General features: G+C 46.7%; 1 protein-coding gene across 2 annotated transcripts in view; it reads left to right on the top strand.

The window, feature by feature from the left end:
* LOC119540602 (serotransferrin-like) overlaps positions 1 to 15237 on the top strand; it is a 54372-nt gene that overhangs the window by 3487 nt on the left and 35648 nt on the right. For both annotated transcript variants that reach the window (XM_037844658.1, XM_037844655.1), the window contains exons 3-14: positions 1356 to 1464; positions 2137 to 2313; positions 3036 to 3183; positions 3991 to 4046; positions 4585 to 4763; positions 5542 to 5719; positions 6931 to 7085; positions 8389 to 8482; positions 9039 to 9080; positions 10474 to 10629; positions 12190 to 12340; positions 14729 to 14793. In XM_037844658.1, the coding sequence (XP_037700586.1) occupies positions 1356 to 1464; positions 2137 to 2313; positions 3036 to 3183; positions 3991 to 4046; positions 4585 to 4763; positions 5542 to 5719; positions 6931 to 7085; positions 8389 to 8482; positions 9039 to 9080; positions 10474 to 10629; positions 12190 to 12340; positions 14729 to 14793 (1510 nt within the window). The remainder of the gene's footprint in view (positions 1 to 1355; positions 1465 to 2136; positions 2314 to 3035; positions 3184 to 3990; positions 4047 to 4584; positions 4764 to 5541; positions 5720 to 6930; positions 7086 to 8388; positions 8483 to 9038; positions 9081 to 10473; positions 10630 to 12189; positions 12341 to 14728; positions 14794 to 15237) is intronic.

Raw genomic sequence — 15237 nt, 5'->3', positions numbered from 1 at the left:
AATATTATTTATGACTCCACTACCTGTTCCTAAAACTTGATCATTGCCAGTAGCTGACATCCAGGTCTGCTGTGAATAGCACCTCTTAAGAGGATATAATCCACTGGTTCTTTTTACAGTGACCTATGTGTTTCTCCACCTAGAACAACCCACATCCTGAAATTCTCTTTCCATTTTATATGAGTTTTAAGACTTGGGTAGCTATGCCACAATAATTGCATAGTTAGGCTTTGTAAAAATATTTTATAAGCACAGCATTTTATTATGTGTAGTCTTCTGAGACTTGGCTTTTTCTTCCTGGATGTTATGTTCCTAAGATTCACCCGTGTTGTTGAATGTGGCTGTTGTTCATCATTTTCACAGATCTACAGTAGTCCATTCAGTTAATATACCACAATTTATTTATCATTTTCTGGTCAGTGGGCATTGGGGTTCTTTCCAGTTTTTTTGTTATTATAAACAGGGCTATGATGAATATTCTTATTCAAATCTCCTTGAACATGAGTATTAAGATTTTCTCTTGAATATATATTTAGAAACAGACTTACTATGCCATAGAATACATGAATACATAACTTTTGAGACAATGACAAAAGTATTTGACTCTTAAGACAAATCCATAGTGATCATTGGGATTTCCACCCCCACCATCAGGTTATGAGAAATTAGTCTACATAATTCCTGGTGAATTGGATAGTTTATCATTATGAACTACTCCTCCCCATAATATCCATAATATAATGGATATGGATATTTATCCTTAAAATAATGAAACATTATGCAGCCATTTAAAATAATAACATTTGTAGAAATGGAAACTTTAATATCATATAAAATAAATGAAGTGTTATAAAATGTTATGCACACTACAGTTCCAGCTATGCAAAAACGAACATAGTTCTTTGGTGAGGTAGAATTACAGGCTTGCTTTATTATATTTTACAAACCTTTTAAAAATCTAACAATATTTTCTTCTTAATTACAAACATCAAAAGGGGGAAATAGGACAGAAAAACTAGAAATACTGCTTTCAAAGACAACGAAATTATTTTAAATATAAATGAATACAAATAGGACAAGCAGGAGAATGATTTGTTAGAGTGGGCTTACCACGGTAAAGAGAAGAATAATCCAAACCCCTTCCTCCATGCAGGAGGAACAAGACTATGGTGGACACTTGTTCTCTCGAGGGAGGAGCTGGCTGCAGCAGGCAGGGTTGAGAATGGACTGGCCAAGTCGAGGGTTCTTCTGGCCCCACCCCATGAAGCCCCGTCCGTCACCCCCCACTTGCTCAGGTTTAGCGAGTCTTCCTCAGGGACGAGGGCTTCATCGTGGTCTCGGCTCTTGTCTTTCAGGCAAACGAAGCAGATGCTGTGACTCTAGATGCAGGATGGGTGTACGAGGCGGGCCTGGCCCCCTACAACCTGAAGCCTGTTGTGGCGGAGTTCTATGGGTCAAAACAGAGTAAGTTCTTCCTGAGGACCCAGAAGTGAGTTTGTGGCCCTTTTTACAACCCTCGTGGTGGTTGCTGAGTGCTGCCCCTTTCAGGCAGGCGATGGAATTGAGCTACTGATGGACGTTCCTCTTTGTGCAGTGCGTGGGGAACGAGGGGCTCTGTCAGTTGCCATATGCACAAATCAAGGCTTGTGTGGGGCTGGTTACGGCTGGGGCTCCTGACACCCACGCCCCGGGCCAGGAAATGTGCTCGCTGGTGAATCAGAGCAGCTTGTGTTTCGCTATTTGTCCAGGTGCTGGAGGCCTCCAGGAACCACTGGTGGCCACAGGGGAGAGATCAAGCTCACTCTTAGAGCCCCAGCAGACTCACAGCTCTTCCAGTACTCCTCCAGTCACTCCTGGACCTGTGTCAGGAGACAAAAAAGACTTTGAGGGCATTGTGGGTGGGCCCTCTGTTTCCACATCTCCAGTTCCCTGGTGGGCTTGGGTGGTCAGTGTAGGCAGACACGCTGCAGGGCCAGAGTCGGCAAAGGCATTTGGGGCACATGGGCCTGCGGACTTCCTGCTTCTGTGTTTACCTGGAGGGTCATCACAAGCGTTCCCTCTGTGGTCTTCTCTTTTCCCTGCAAGCCTAGAAAGATTTTTCTAATTCCGTCTTCCATCCAAACTTTCCCTTTGCAGGTCGCCAGACTCACTATTATGCTGTGGCCGTGGTGAAGAAGGACAGTGGCTTCCAGCTGAACGAGCTCAGTGGCAAGAAGTCCTGCCACACGGGCCACAGCAGGTCTGCCGGGTGGATCATTCCTATTGGTTTGCTTCTCCCCTCGCTGCCTGAGCCGCGTGTGCCTGTTGAGAATGGTAAGCTGGCCGGAAGGTGGGGCCTCAGGCAGGCAGGCAGGGGTCTCTCCTCCAGGCGCCCACAGTGTGTGGCCACATCAGGTCACACAGTTACTACCAGGTGAGGGCAGGGGTTAACCAGCTATCACCTGGCAAGGTCGGCTGTCCCAGCAGACCTAGGGAGGTGGTGGCTGAGTCTTTTCTCCTAGGAGCTCCCAATACCCCAACGGGCCTGCAGGGGTGGCAGGAGAGGGTGTTGGGACCTGACAGAGGGTGTCAGTCTGGGCCACAGTTCCTGGGCCCTGAGGCTCTTTCCTGCCTGTGGCTGATGTATGTCACATTCTGCTGGAGGTTTCTCTGGTGGCCGTTTGGTGGCCCTGTGCTTGACCTGCACCTCTCAAGGCAGACTCTCATGGCTCCTGGGCATGACTCACACACAGACTTCCCTCTGCTGTTCTAGCCTCTGACGGGGCAGGGGTGTGGGGGTGGGGGTGACTGCGACCCGAGAAAGGCCTGGTTGGGTAGAAGCACACTTGGGGGGGGGGGGTGAGGGACAGGGGCTTATTTGTCCCCCTTTGGAAGCCCTCGAGGTTGTTGAGTTTACAGAAGTAAGGGAGAGCTGGAACTGAGTTTGTGAGTTTGTTTGGGCCCCTCTTGTTCCCTAATGAGCCCGAGTTGGGAGATGTGACTGGCTGTGGCCAGGCTGGCACATGTCCTGGGGTCCATTTCTCTGTGTTGAGCAGCAGTGGCCCAGTTCTTCTCGGGCAGCTGTGTTCCGGGTGTGGATCGTCAGAAGTTCCCCAAGCTGTGCAGCCTCTGTAAAGGGACCGGACAAAACAAATGCGCCGCCACCTCCCAGGAACCTTACTTTGGCTATGGAGGTGCCTTCAAGTGAGTGAGACTGTCTGCTGCTCTGTACTCAGGCTGGGTGACCCTCCCCTGGCCCAGCAAGGCTCTGAGGAGGCCTAATCCCTCCCCGCCCCCAGGGGGTCAGGCCTACAGCTTGGGACCCTGAGCCAGGTGAGCAGTTGCTCTTTCATCCTGTCCCAAAGTGAGTTTAGCTCCTACCGTGCCCACTACCTTGCAGCCTGACAGGCCGGTCCCCGGGCTAGGGGCCCTTTCTCTCCCCAAGCCCCTCAAGCCTGGCATGTTCCCTCCGCTGAACTGAGCAGAGCCTGCCAGGACAGGCACATCCCTGTGTGTGGGCACATTCTTCTTGGATGACCCTCTGCTCTCTATTATGAGATGTCACATGCTCAATGCCTCCCCTCCTCATCCCTGTGCCGACAGTGCACTGATTTCTTGCTTTCTCCTTCCCTTAGTTGGATGCTAGAGTTTTATGGAATTAAAGTCAGCCAAGGGCACATTTCCACATTGGGAGACCCTCTGCTTTTATCATCCATATCAGTAGCTCAAAAACTCTTTTCTGTATTAAAATATCTTCATTTGCTTTTTGCTGCTTTAAAGCATAAGATCAGGGACCTATAGAGCTAGTGTGAGCTGGTTCCCCCCACCTTACTGGTACCCTGGATGTCAGCACCCCATTTTGTGACCTCATCTCTGAGGTCTGTACAAAGGCCTCCCCCAGGCTCTGCTTGGAAGAAGTGGCCCTTGCACCAGGGGTGGGCTGTGTGATCGGACACTCACACGGTGAGAAAGACCCAGGAGAGGAGCCCTCCTAGATGTTTCTTCTCATAGGTGTCTGGAGGAAGATGCTGGTGAGGTGGCCTTTGTCAAGCACACAACAATCTTTGGTAAGTGATGGGAGAAGAATGCCACAGGTCCCCCCCCGCCCCAACCCCACCTCCCCAAGCAGTAGCATTCTTTTTTCCTGCCATCCTTTTTCATGCTCAGTAGTCAGACATGAACATACTCTGTTCCTTCTTTGCCATTGCTTGGGTTTGTCTCCTGTCCAGAGGTGTGTGCCTCGGGAACCACCCCTGGATTTCTGAGATCTTTCCATCCTTCAACCTTCTCAACACAGTGGCTCTGCCTCCTGGGGCAGTGTTGCCAGAGCAAAGGATTTGGGGCCCATCTGCCTGGCCTTGACCTGATGGTCTCCTGCTGAGACCCTGCTCTGGGCATCACAGCCTTCCTTGCCATTTTCCTTTCTGTCTTGACTGATGATGGGACCTTGAGCAAGTCAACGTTCTCTGCTTTCTGGCCCTCAGTGATCAGTCCAAGCCCCAGCTCACAAATTCTATGATTTGGAGGATTGCAAAGGTTGGGAGGGAGAAGCACAGCTCACGGCTTCTGCCTGCACTTGGCTCATTGAGCCTTTCCCTCCCCCAGAGAGCCTGCCAGACCCGGCTGAAAGGCTTAAATATGAGCTGCTCTGCCTGGACAACACCCGGAAGCCAGTGGACAAATACAAAGAGTGCTACACAGCCCGGGTCCCCTCTCACGCCGTCGTGGCCCGGAGTGTGGGTGGCAAGGAGGACTTGATCTGGGAGCTTCTGAACCAGGCACAGGTATGCCCGTGCACTGTCGTCCCATGCTGCTTTGTGGTCCCTGCTTGGCTTGGGGGGACTTTCCTCCCCTACCTTCTTGCCACTCTAGGATACAGCAGGAACCACACCACACATCATCCATTCCCTAAACTTGCCCAGCAGGCAGTCCTTACAGAGCAGCCAAGACTTGTCCAGCATTGCCATAGGCCAGGCCACAACCTTTAGGCCCAGTGAGTTCTAAAAAGCCTCCTTATTGCTCTGTTCCATTCCTTTCCATCTAACCAGGCTTTCAAGGCCTAGGGCACACAAGCCTTCCCCACAAAGCCTTCCAGGATCACCCAGAAGGAAATGATGTCTCTGCCAACATCCCTCAGCTGACTGCTCAAGGAGCTGCAAATGCAGCATGATTGCCTTGGCCAGAGCAGCGGAGTGTCAGGGCTGAGCTGACATCACTTCCTCCACCCCTCACATCTGGCCATCAGGAGTTCAAGTGACAACCACACAGTGCCAGTCTCTGATTGAGACCCATTTCCAGTTCTCAGTGAGCTCTCAACCCAGTCAGGGAGACAGGAACAGAGATGCGAACAGGGAAATAGGATGTGGCCTGGCACTGCCGGACTGTGGGTGGAGAAGGTGCTGTGTGGTCCAGAGCAGCCTGCCTGCCCACTCCTCCTGGCATCATGGAAAATATTCACGACTTTTAATTTTATTTTCAGGGGGATTTGTTTTCCCTTTAGTCTCCTTTCTCAGCTTCCTTTGTTGACTGTTGCCATTCACCATCCTGTTTCATCATGAACAGGAACATTACGGCAAAGGCACGACGGCAGAGTTCCAGCTCTTCAACTCCTCTTCTGACAAGGACCTCCTGTTTAAGGACTCTGCCTTTGGGTTTTTAAGGATTCCCCCTGGGATGGACTCCTGGCTGTACCTGGGATATCAGTATGTCACCTCCATTCGGAATCTCAAGGAAGGCATCAGTAAGTACTCAGGAAAGACTTGGAGACCACAGGAGCTTGGGAAACCTGGTGGGGGTAGGGATCAGCAATGGCCTTTCCAGGAACCTGAAAGCCTTACCTGGTCCTCCCTTATCTGTCCTGCCTGAGCAGCCCAGTGTCATACTGATGCTAAATGACACTGGTCATTCATTATGAGATGGAGCTAGATCACCAAAGGGCTTTAAAGGAAATTCATATTTAAAATGACTTGGATCAATACCAGCATTATTTCCCTTATATAAACCAGCATTGTCCTGTCTACTTCGTGAAATCAATTAGCCTCACACAAAGTAAGTAAAATAGAAAGAGACCGGAACACACATGCACATCACCGGCCAGTCCTATGGCCAATATGTGCCATATTGAAGTTGGAGCCCTAGAGAGGAAGGATTTCTTTGGGTTACTGGGGGTTTGTTGGCCCATTCATCCATTCAACAGGCATTTATTCAACATCTAGCCATAAACTGTGCTTTGTGCGGTTGAGAAAAACATACATTGGATTCTGCAGTCATGGAACTTTCAGACTAGTGGGAAAGACTAAGGTTTGGTGAATAGTCACAGTATGGGACTGATCAGTTACAATGTGAGAGATCTGCTCAGAAGGGTGAAAAAGAAAACCCACAAAATATCTTGGTCCTATGAGAGGGCAAATCAAAGAAAAACTATTCTTGGACTGGGGTTCAGTTAAGGCTCTCCTAGGGAAGTGACTCTTGAGTTGAGTCTGAAAGTTGAGCAGGTGTCCATTTATGCAGCAGACATTGATTAAGCTGACCACATGCTGGGCACTGCCCTGAGCAGGAAGGATTCTGTGGGGAACAAGACAGATACACCCCTTGCTTGGTCTGAGCTTATGTTTTCCTGAAGGAAACAGACAATAAACAAGGAACAAACGAAGAAAGGATCAGGTGGTTAAATGCTATTTTAAAAAGAAGTAGGTGGGAAAAAACCCCAGGCTAAAGTGACAGAGTGTCCAGAGTTAGGGAGGAGCATTGACCTCTCAGAAGAACTAATGTTAAGCTTATCTTAATCATAATGAATTGACTTTGCTTTCCAAGAGGATGAATTCCTTCAGTGGTGTCTGTTTGTTTATTGTTGGCAAATCCCAGCACATGCAAGAAGACAGGAGCATAAGTAAGCAGCAAGCTACTTCTGGGACCTCTTAATGATCTCTGCTTCTCTCACTTATGCCGTAGGCCCGGATTCCTCAGAGAAGGAATGCAAGAAGGTGCTGTGGTGTGCAGTGGGCCACCACGAGAGGGTCAAGTGCGATGAGTGGAGTGTTAACAGTGAAGGGCAAATAGATTGTAAAGCTGCAGAGAACACCGAAGACTGCATTGCCATGATTACGGTATGTCACCTCCGCCTCCGTAGGGCAGTGTCCCTGCCGCCACTGCCTCTTGCCCCCAAGGCCGAGCAAGTGTTCCTGGGAATGAGGTGGAAGCCCAGTTCATAGGAGCTTTGTTCACTCTGTGTGAGCAGAGCCCCATGGACAGTTTCAGACCCTTGAGTGTGTGGATTTGCGGGACTCCTTTAGGGCTCTGTTTTTATCATTGTATTTACATATCACCGGAGCTGGGCATGGTGTGGGTGTGCCTGACAGGAGGCTTTGCTGAGTGTGATCAGAGCCTGTGCTGTTTTTGCAAACAGCCAGTTTTGCTTTATTGATCAAAAACATGTTGTGCTTTTAGAGAATTTTGAAAATCCTGAACAAAATGAAGGAGAAAATAAAAAATTACTAGTAATCTTATAATTCAAATAAAATCCTGTTTTTTTTGGGATCTTATCATATGGTTTGCTATCTTTTTCCCCTCCTAATGTTATCTAGTAAATTTTGCCCATGTCATAAATCATTCTTTGCAAACATGGTCTTTTTATGTTGCAGTGTATTCCACAGTGTGGATATGTTGCAACCTATTTAGCCATTTCTCTGTTTTTGAGCAATTCAGTTGGGTTCTTTTTGTTATTTTAAATCATACTTGGGCATTTCTATACACTTAAACTTTTGCTCAAATAGCTGTCCACATATCTGATTATCCCTTTATGGAGTATTCCTAGGAAGGAAAGCTTGTCAATCTTGTTAAATCTAAATATCTCTGACATTCAGAGCTTATTAATCCTGAGTTAGATTGTTTGAGGATTATCTGACTCATTCATTGAACACCTTGTATGTCCCAAGCCCAGAGATAGCATACAGCCAAGGGGCTAAGATTACAGCTCAGAGCCCCAGCAGGAGGCGCTCTGTTCCACAGACACAGGGCTCCAGTCCCTGACTCCATTCATCTGTCTCACGAAAGAGCATCGCTGGTGTCGGAAAGGTGTTGTGGGAGTATCTCTGGCACAGTGTGTCCTAGGAGAGAACAGGGGCACTGAATGTGGGTCTTTGCTCTTGAATAAACCAAGCAAGACACTTAGAGTTGAGCTTCAGTTCATGATGGTTTGTGGGAAAATGAGACTACACTTTGTTCTCTATGCTGGGTGTGCACTACTGATTCTTTTGGCTGGATGTGGGGGGGGGGGTCAGTATAAGCAACGGCTCTCTCCCTGGGCCTTTGGAACTTGTGATAGGAAGGGGCTTCCAGGAAACAGTTGGAAGGGCAGGTGGGACATGAAACTGCCTCTTTCATCTGTTCTGATTGGTTTTGTCTTTGCAGAAAGGAGAGGCTGATGCCATGAGCTTGGACGGAGGATTCATCTACACGGCAGGCAAATGTGGTCTGCTGCCCGTCCTGGCCGAGAACTACGACAGTAAGTGCAGGGAGTAACTCTCTGTCTTATGCCCTCAGGGCCATGGAGAGAGGACATGGAGAAATCAGTCTAATCCATACCACAAGGGCCCTAATAACTCTTTGCTGCCTGAACACCTATGACCTCCCTGGTTCTGGGCTCCATCATCTCTGTCTTTTGAAAGATAGGAGTTATTGTACCCTTCCACCAGGGAGGGGATGGAGGCTTCTCACTGTTAAGCCCCACTATAAGTGACCCAACAAGGAGAGGACAGCTGGGATTCTTGGCTAGGATTCCTGGCATGTCTTCCTGCCTCCAAGCCTCATACTTCTCCCCCTGCAGTGTGAAAGAGATTCAAATATAGTTGTCAGGCAACCCCTGTGGCAACGAGCAGGCACAGCAAGACATTTGAAATTCACCATGTGTGATAAATTATGGGGAACTTGCATAATCCATAGTGCCCTGGCTCATTGGGAATGGGTGCTGTGTAGACAGTTTTTCCTGGCTCTTTTTATTCTGAGCTGTAGCTTGAGAAAGCCATGATTTTCAAATGATTCCATTGTTTTCTTTTCTGCAGAAAGTGCCAATCAGGAGAACTGTAAGAAAGAACCAGGGACAGGTGAGTTGGGATTGGTAACCTCAGGAATTAAAGGTAAATTCCCATTTTTGGAAGCAGGGATAAGGTAATTTTAAAATCCAAATCACAGGTAGATGAGACAATAGAAAAGCCCAATTTTAAAAAGGCAAACATGTCATGGAAGGACAGTAATTAATAACAATGAGGACTCCTTTACGCCTACCATGATTTGTACACAGAGTTTCTCCTTTAATCCTCTAAGGTAAGTATTATCAGTTTCTGATGTATAAGAAGACCTCAGTTTCAGAGAATTTACAAATTGCCTCGGACCATCCACACAGGAAGCAAATCTAGGTCCTTCACACCTCCCCAGCACCTTGCACTACGTGAGGCCTGCACATAGTTTTAGTTGAGAGTTAGCACCAGCCTATTTTAGCCTTGCAGGGCTGAAGAGACAACCTCACGCGGGCAGAGTCTAGGAGCATGAAATTAGGCAGACCGTCCAGCCAGGAACCCAGGCCTGGGAACCCAGGCCTGCCTGGCTTTCTCCCAGGGCTCCAGCTGGGGAGGGGATCTGAAAAGGTGGGGAGCTGGGCCAGTAATTCAGTCACACACCAGGGTGAGGACAGAGTCCCCTAGGCCCTGGGCTCAGGCCCCTGCTTGCCATTTTCCAAGATAGCCAGCAGCTTGCAAGTCTGTCCATGTCACTTCCAGTGAAATCTCCCAGCTTCCACCCAGCATTCTCGGAGCTAAGCTCCTTAGCAGAATACAGAAAGAACTATTCTTATTCCGTGGATAATAAGGCTTCCCTGTTTTCTATTGGAATTAGTTTCCTGAATTAATTAAATGAAAAAAATGAAATCATGGATTGATGTTCTAGCCTCAGTTTTAAGGACCAGTGTGTATTTACTCCTGAAGATGGCAGCTGACTAGATCTTAACATTCTCCACTTTGCATAACTATTTTGGTGCAAAACGACATTCTCCCTATCAGAAGAGGTCTCCCTGACTAGTGCCTGTGGTTTTTGGTGTTTTACTACTCTATACTAATGCAGTTAATTTATAAAATGTTGGAGTTACATTTACTGTTCAGTATCAATTTCTCTGGTATTCCTCGTGGGTGAATTGCTGCTTTATAACTTCCATATCTTTTTACATTTGGGGAGAGGCTGAACACCAGTAATTGCTCTAACAGTCATTTCTTCTTATTATTTTGCATTTAAAGTTCAGATTAATCTCCTCTTGACAGTGCAGTGGCTACGTCTCTTTGTCTAGTACCTACCCTCAGTCAGTTATTGGAAGGCTCCTCTCAAAGACAGACTGAGGGATTCAGCAGACTTGTGCCTCCCCAGGGAGATGGCAACCTTTAGTTGGAGACAGACACACTGAAGGCCTCAGAGGTGTTATACGTCCTTTTTTGATGTCTTCCTTGCAAGGGTATTTCGCTGTGGCGGTTGTGAAGGCATCAGACACTGGCATCACCTGGAACACTCTGCAAGGAAAGAAGTCCTGCCACACTGGAGTGGGCAGGACTGCTGGCTGGAACATCCCCATGGGCCTGCTCTACAGCCAGACCAAATCCTGTGACTTCGGTAAGCGAATCCTGGGAGGGTGCTGGGGTCAGGGCCATCCGGGACAGAGGGGTGCAGAGAGGAGGAGTATATGGTACATATTGTGGGCATAGTTCCCTAGAAGTAAAATTTGGTAAAAATGAGTTGCAAGGAATTATCAAGAAACCCTAGGGGGACTGGGGAATGGGGAGCTGAACTGGGATGGTTCGTTTGGATTGCACAGAATGCCTTAAGCGAATCTACATGTTTACTTTTGTCTCTCATGAAAATGAGCCAAGGTGGGCAGTCTGTGGTTGGTGTGGTCACGAGAAACCCAGGCTCCTCCTCTCTCTCTGACTCACCATTCTTAGCTTAGGTGTCTATCCTCAAGGTCCCCTCATGGCGGCCATCACTTCCATGTTCCAGGCAGCCCCTTGGGGCAAGTGGTAAGGGAAAACGGAGTGTAAGGCCAGGTGCTGACACCTTTTTAAAAGAGCTTTCCTGGAAGTCAAACCCAATTATTTCAACTATCTTTTCAATGCTCAGAACTTAGGTCCAAAGCCACACCAACCTGTAAAAGAACCTGGGAATGTGATCTTTTATTTGTGTATATTTCTCCCCAGCTAAAACTAGTTTTTTTTTTTCCCACCTAAGGAAAAGAAGGGAATGGATATCGGGTAAACAGGTAGCAATCCCTGCCACCGGGGCTTTGGAGGCTGCATGAGTTTGTGTGATCCTCAGGGCTCTTGAAGGATCTACTTTGGAGGTTCTCCAAGTCACTGCCCAGAGCGTAGGTCCCTTCGAATGGGGTAGAAATCAGTTTATTTTCTGTGCTCTTTCAGGTACGAGCTTATTTGTGGGAAAAAAAACAAAAGCTTTCTGATTGTTCTGATTTACCTCAGTTTCTTTCATGCTTCTTCCCTACCACCTCCATATTGGGGAACTCCTTAAAAGGAAAGACCGCTAAAGCCCATTATGAGACAGTCAAACCCTGGGGGAAGGGGGGACAAGGGGGAGTTGAGAAGGTGAGAGCGTGCCTCTGCACCTGGGCGTCCATGACACCAGTTTGATAGGGAGCAAAATGTGCCTGGGGTGGGGGGTGGGGACACTCAGAAGAGCTGTGGCTCCCGCCAGCAGGGGGCACTGCCTCTGCTCTCCTGAGCGTCCCTGCAGTTTCTCAGTGGTGGAGAGCAGCTGAGCTGCGAAGAAAACTCCCCATCCTTTTCCTGAGCTTGGAACCCTAATAAAGGCCCTTCTGGTGAGTGGCAGGAGGAGGCAAGTGAAGACAAGTGGCAAGTGTTCAGGAAGTGAGACCTTCAGTTTTCATCCCTTTTATGTCCCCTCTCATGTCATTGCCATTTCTTTTTTCTTATAGATTAAAATATGACCATCAGGATTCCAGAGGGAATGACCTGTAATAACTTGCATTGACTCCTTTTCCTAACCTCAGTCAGTTTCCTTTTAAAGCCCATAGCCTGGCCTTCCTGAATGAATGACCAAGCTCTACCTCTCCTAGGCCCTCCAGCCTGGCTACGTGTTAGATGAAGAGTTCTCATACGGCTCTGTTAGCAAGAACTGACTTCCTGTTGTCCTTCTGCACAGATAAATTTTTCAGCCAAAGCTGTGCCCCTGGGTCTGATCCAGAATCCAATCTCTGTTCTCTGTGTTTTGGCAAAAGAGGTTCTCGAGATCCACCAAACTTCTGTGCTAGCAACAACAATGAGAGATACTATGGCTACACTGGGGCTTTCAGGTGAGTCTTTAACCCTGATATGAATAATAATACACCCCACCCTAATCAGATTCCTTTTTAGGAACTAAAGCTGAGATTTCTATGTTCCTGGTCCAGTAGTGCTGCATGTGTTAGGGAGCAGATTTAGCAAACGTATTCAGAGCCATGCGTGAAAGGGCATCCAGGCACTGCTGTCACAGGGAGACCGGCAGGATGATACATTTCAGAGTCTCAACAGGGGGTGATTTAACCCCCAGGGGATATTTGATGTCATAACTGAGAGGGAAGTGCTGCTGGCACTGGATAGAGGCTGCTAAACATCCTACGATGCACAGGACAGTAGCCCACAAGAAAGAATTGTCCAGTGAAAAAGGTTACTAGCACCAAGGTTAAGAAACCCTCATATACTGGTATAAACACTGGAGTTGAGTCTGGCTCAAGCTCTTCTGTGTACCTTTGGTTGACTTCAAACCATGCTCATCTGGAAATTCAGAGGAGGAAAGTAATGATTTATAAATTCCTAACTTGAATTCTATTTTATGGAGTGTTTTTTATTATTATGGAGATGACTGTGGACCTTACTATCTTATTACTTCTTAACTATCCTTCCTGATTCGATCCTTCTGTTATCTAGTAGTTTATGAATCCACCAACTGCACAATGATAGTGGTCTGCCCTTGTACTTCCCAGGGGGGGATGTAAAAAATAAAGGTTATCACAGTCCTCCAGTTTGAGCACAAATCACCACGCACAAGTTTCTACTTTTATGAAGTAGTATGTGTTGCTTTCACAGCACCTTAAAGGTTTGAGGGGGCATAAAACACAATCCCGCTTTGTTCCTTTACATTGTCTTTTTCTGGTAGTAATATACACCTGAGAATTACAGGTATAGATAAAAGGTTCTCACCTTTTCCTATATAACTTGTATACAGCCTTCTCTTTCTAAAAATGTCTTTTAAAACTTAGCTATGAAGTAAAACATATCAAATCAACAGACTCCCAACTCAAATATAAATAAAAAAAAAATCCGTATATGACTCAACAGATACCCAGCCTTCTCAGCTAGCTATTCTCAAAACTCCTGAATGGCTGCAGAAAGTGGCAGCTTCTTTTCCTTGAGCAAGGGGGTTAACACAGATTGAGAGCAGGATTAGGCCTGATGTACAAGAGAATCTGATCCAGCTGGACAGTGGAGGAGGGCCTGCCAGACATTTAAGTATTGCATTAATATTTACACTGTTTCTCCAGAGAAACAGAATCAACAGAATACATGAATCTATATATTAAGAGACTTATTTTGAGGAATTGTCTCATGTGATTGTGGGGGCTTTCAAGTCCAATTCTGCAGGTCAGGCCAGAGGCTGGAAATACCAGTAAGAGGTGATGTGAAAGTCTTGAGTTTGAGATCCGAGGGGGTGGTCATGGTGGTGGAGCAGGCGGGAAACTCAGAGAGGAGTAGACAGCGTAGTCTTGAGGCAGAATTTCTTCTTCTTCTTCTTGGAACCATCAGTTCATTACTCTTAAGGCCTCCAATTGATTGGATGAGGCCCATCCACATTATCAAGGGTAATTTCTTTACTTAAAGTCAACTGATCACAGATGCTAGTCACATCTATGAAATACCTCCACAGCAACATCTAGGTCAGTGTTTGACCAAACAACTGGACACCATAACCTAGGCAAGTTAATTAATATAAAATTAACGATCACAAGTATAGCCAAAGTTTCTCCTGTCTGTGGCAGGCATTTTCAAAGGATTGGAATACAGTAATAATTAATACTACACCATACTGAACAGAGTTTATTTTGTTATTATTTCTGTATTCAGAAAGTTGGTTTGGGGTCTGTAGTGCCTCTGAGCTGTGTTTTCAATCCCCACTGACCACACCAGAGATATGTGGAGTGTGAGTTCATGGAGTCAAGTGCTTTTACTTTCATGAATGCTCTGTAAATGTTCAAAATTATTTTTCAAAGGGATGAAGGATGTTGCAAAATGAAATTTGTGATGGAGTTCAGTTTCTCACAAATGTTGCATAGATATATCCATCTTCTAAGAATTTAAAGAAATTGAGTTGTTCCCTTGCATTGTATGTGTTAGGGGGAGGCATTACCTTCCTGGGAAGTTGACCCTCTACCGTCTGTGTGGATACTAGTTAAATGATGTACCTCTGTTGGAGAAACTATGTCAGAATTGAGAATTTTGATATTGAGCTGAGATTGTCTAACTACAAAGCAAATAGGAACTTTTTCTTTGCCTTTTCTATTTTCCTGCCATTGCTCAGTGACAGAAGGGAATTTATAGTTGCTGATTTCCAATGGCAGCCTTGGATCTACAGGTGGTCCTCCTCCTGAACAAAGGAGGTGTCATCTGACTTCCTCTCTTCTCTCTCCCCGTCGGAAACTCTGCAGGTGTTTGGTTGAGAAGGGAGATGTGGCTTTTGTGAAGGACCAGACGCCGATACAGAACACTGATGGTATGTGCATATGCTTTTCTTTCCTCGTGATATCTGGACAGTCACTAGGCTTGGAATTACCTGAATTGTGTTCAAGGGTGCATTTGGGGATGGGTTCTGAATTCTGTCAGGCTCCAAAGCCCTAGTTCTTGTTGGATTCAATGACAAGAAAGGTTTTTGCCTGGGCAGGCCAAGTGGTAGGGACCATGAGGCTCACAGTAGCTCTGAATTCTCTCCCACACATACTTCCTCCCACAGCATGCACTCCCACAGTTGCAGACAGTGTGTTCCTTTCCCCTTAAATACTTTAGTGCATTTTTCCTAAAAAATAAGGAGATTCTCTTCCATCCCCAAAGCACAGTCAGCAAGATCGGAAATGTTACATAAACATTGATTCACTACTCATTAAGTCCACAGTCCATATTCAAATGTTGTCAATTATCTCAATAAGGTCCTTTATAGCTA

Source organism: Choloepus didactylus, chromosome 1, assembly GCF_015220235.1.
Source record: "Choloepus didactylus isolate mChoDid1 chromosome 1, mChoDid1.pri, whole genome shotgun sequence".
NCBI lineage: Eukaryota > Metazoa > Chordata > Mammalia > Pilosa > Megalonychidae > Choloepus > Choloepus didactylus.
This window is presented reverse-complemented; position numbering and strand designations above follow the sequence as displayed.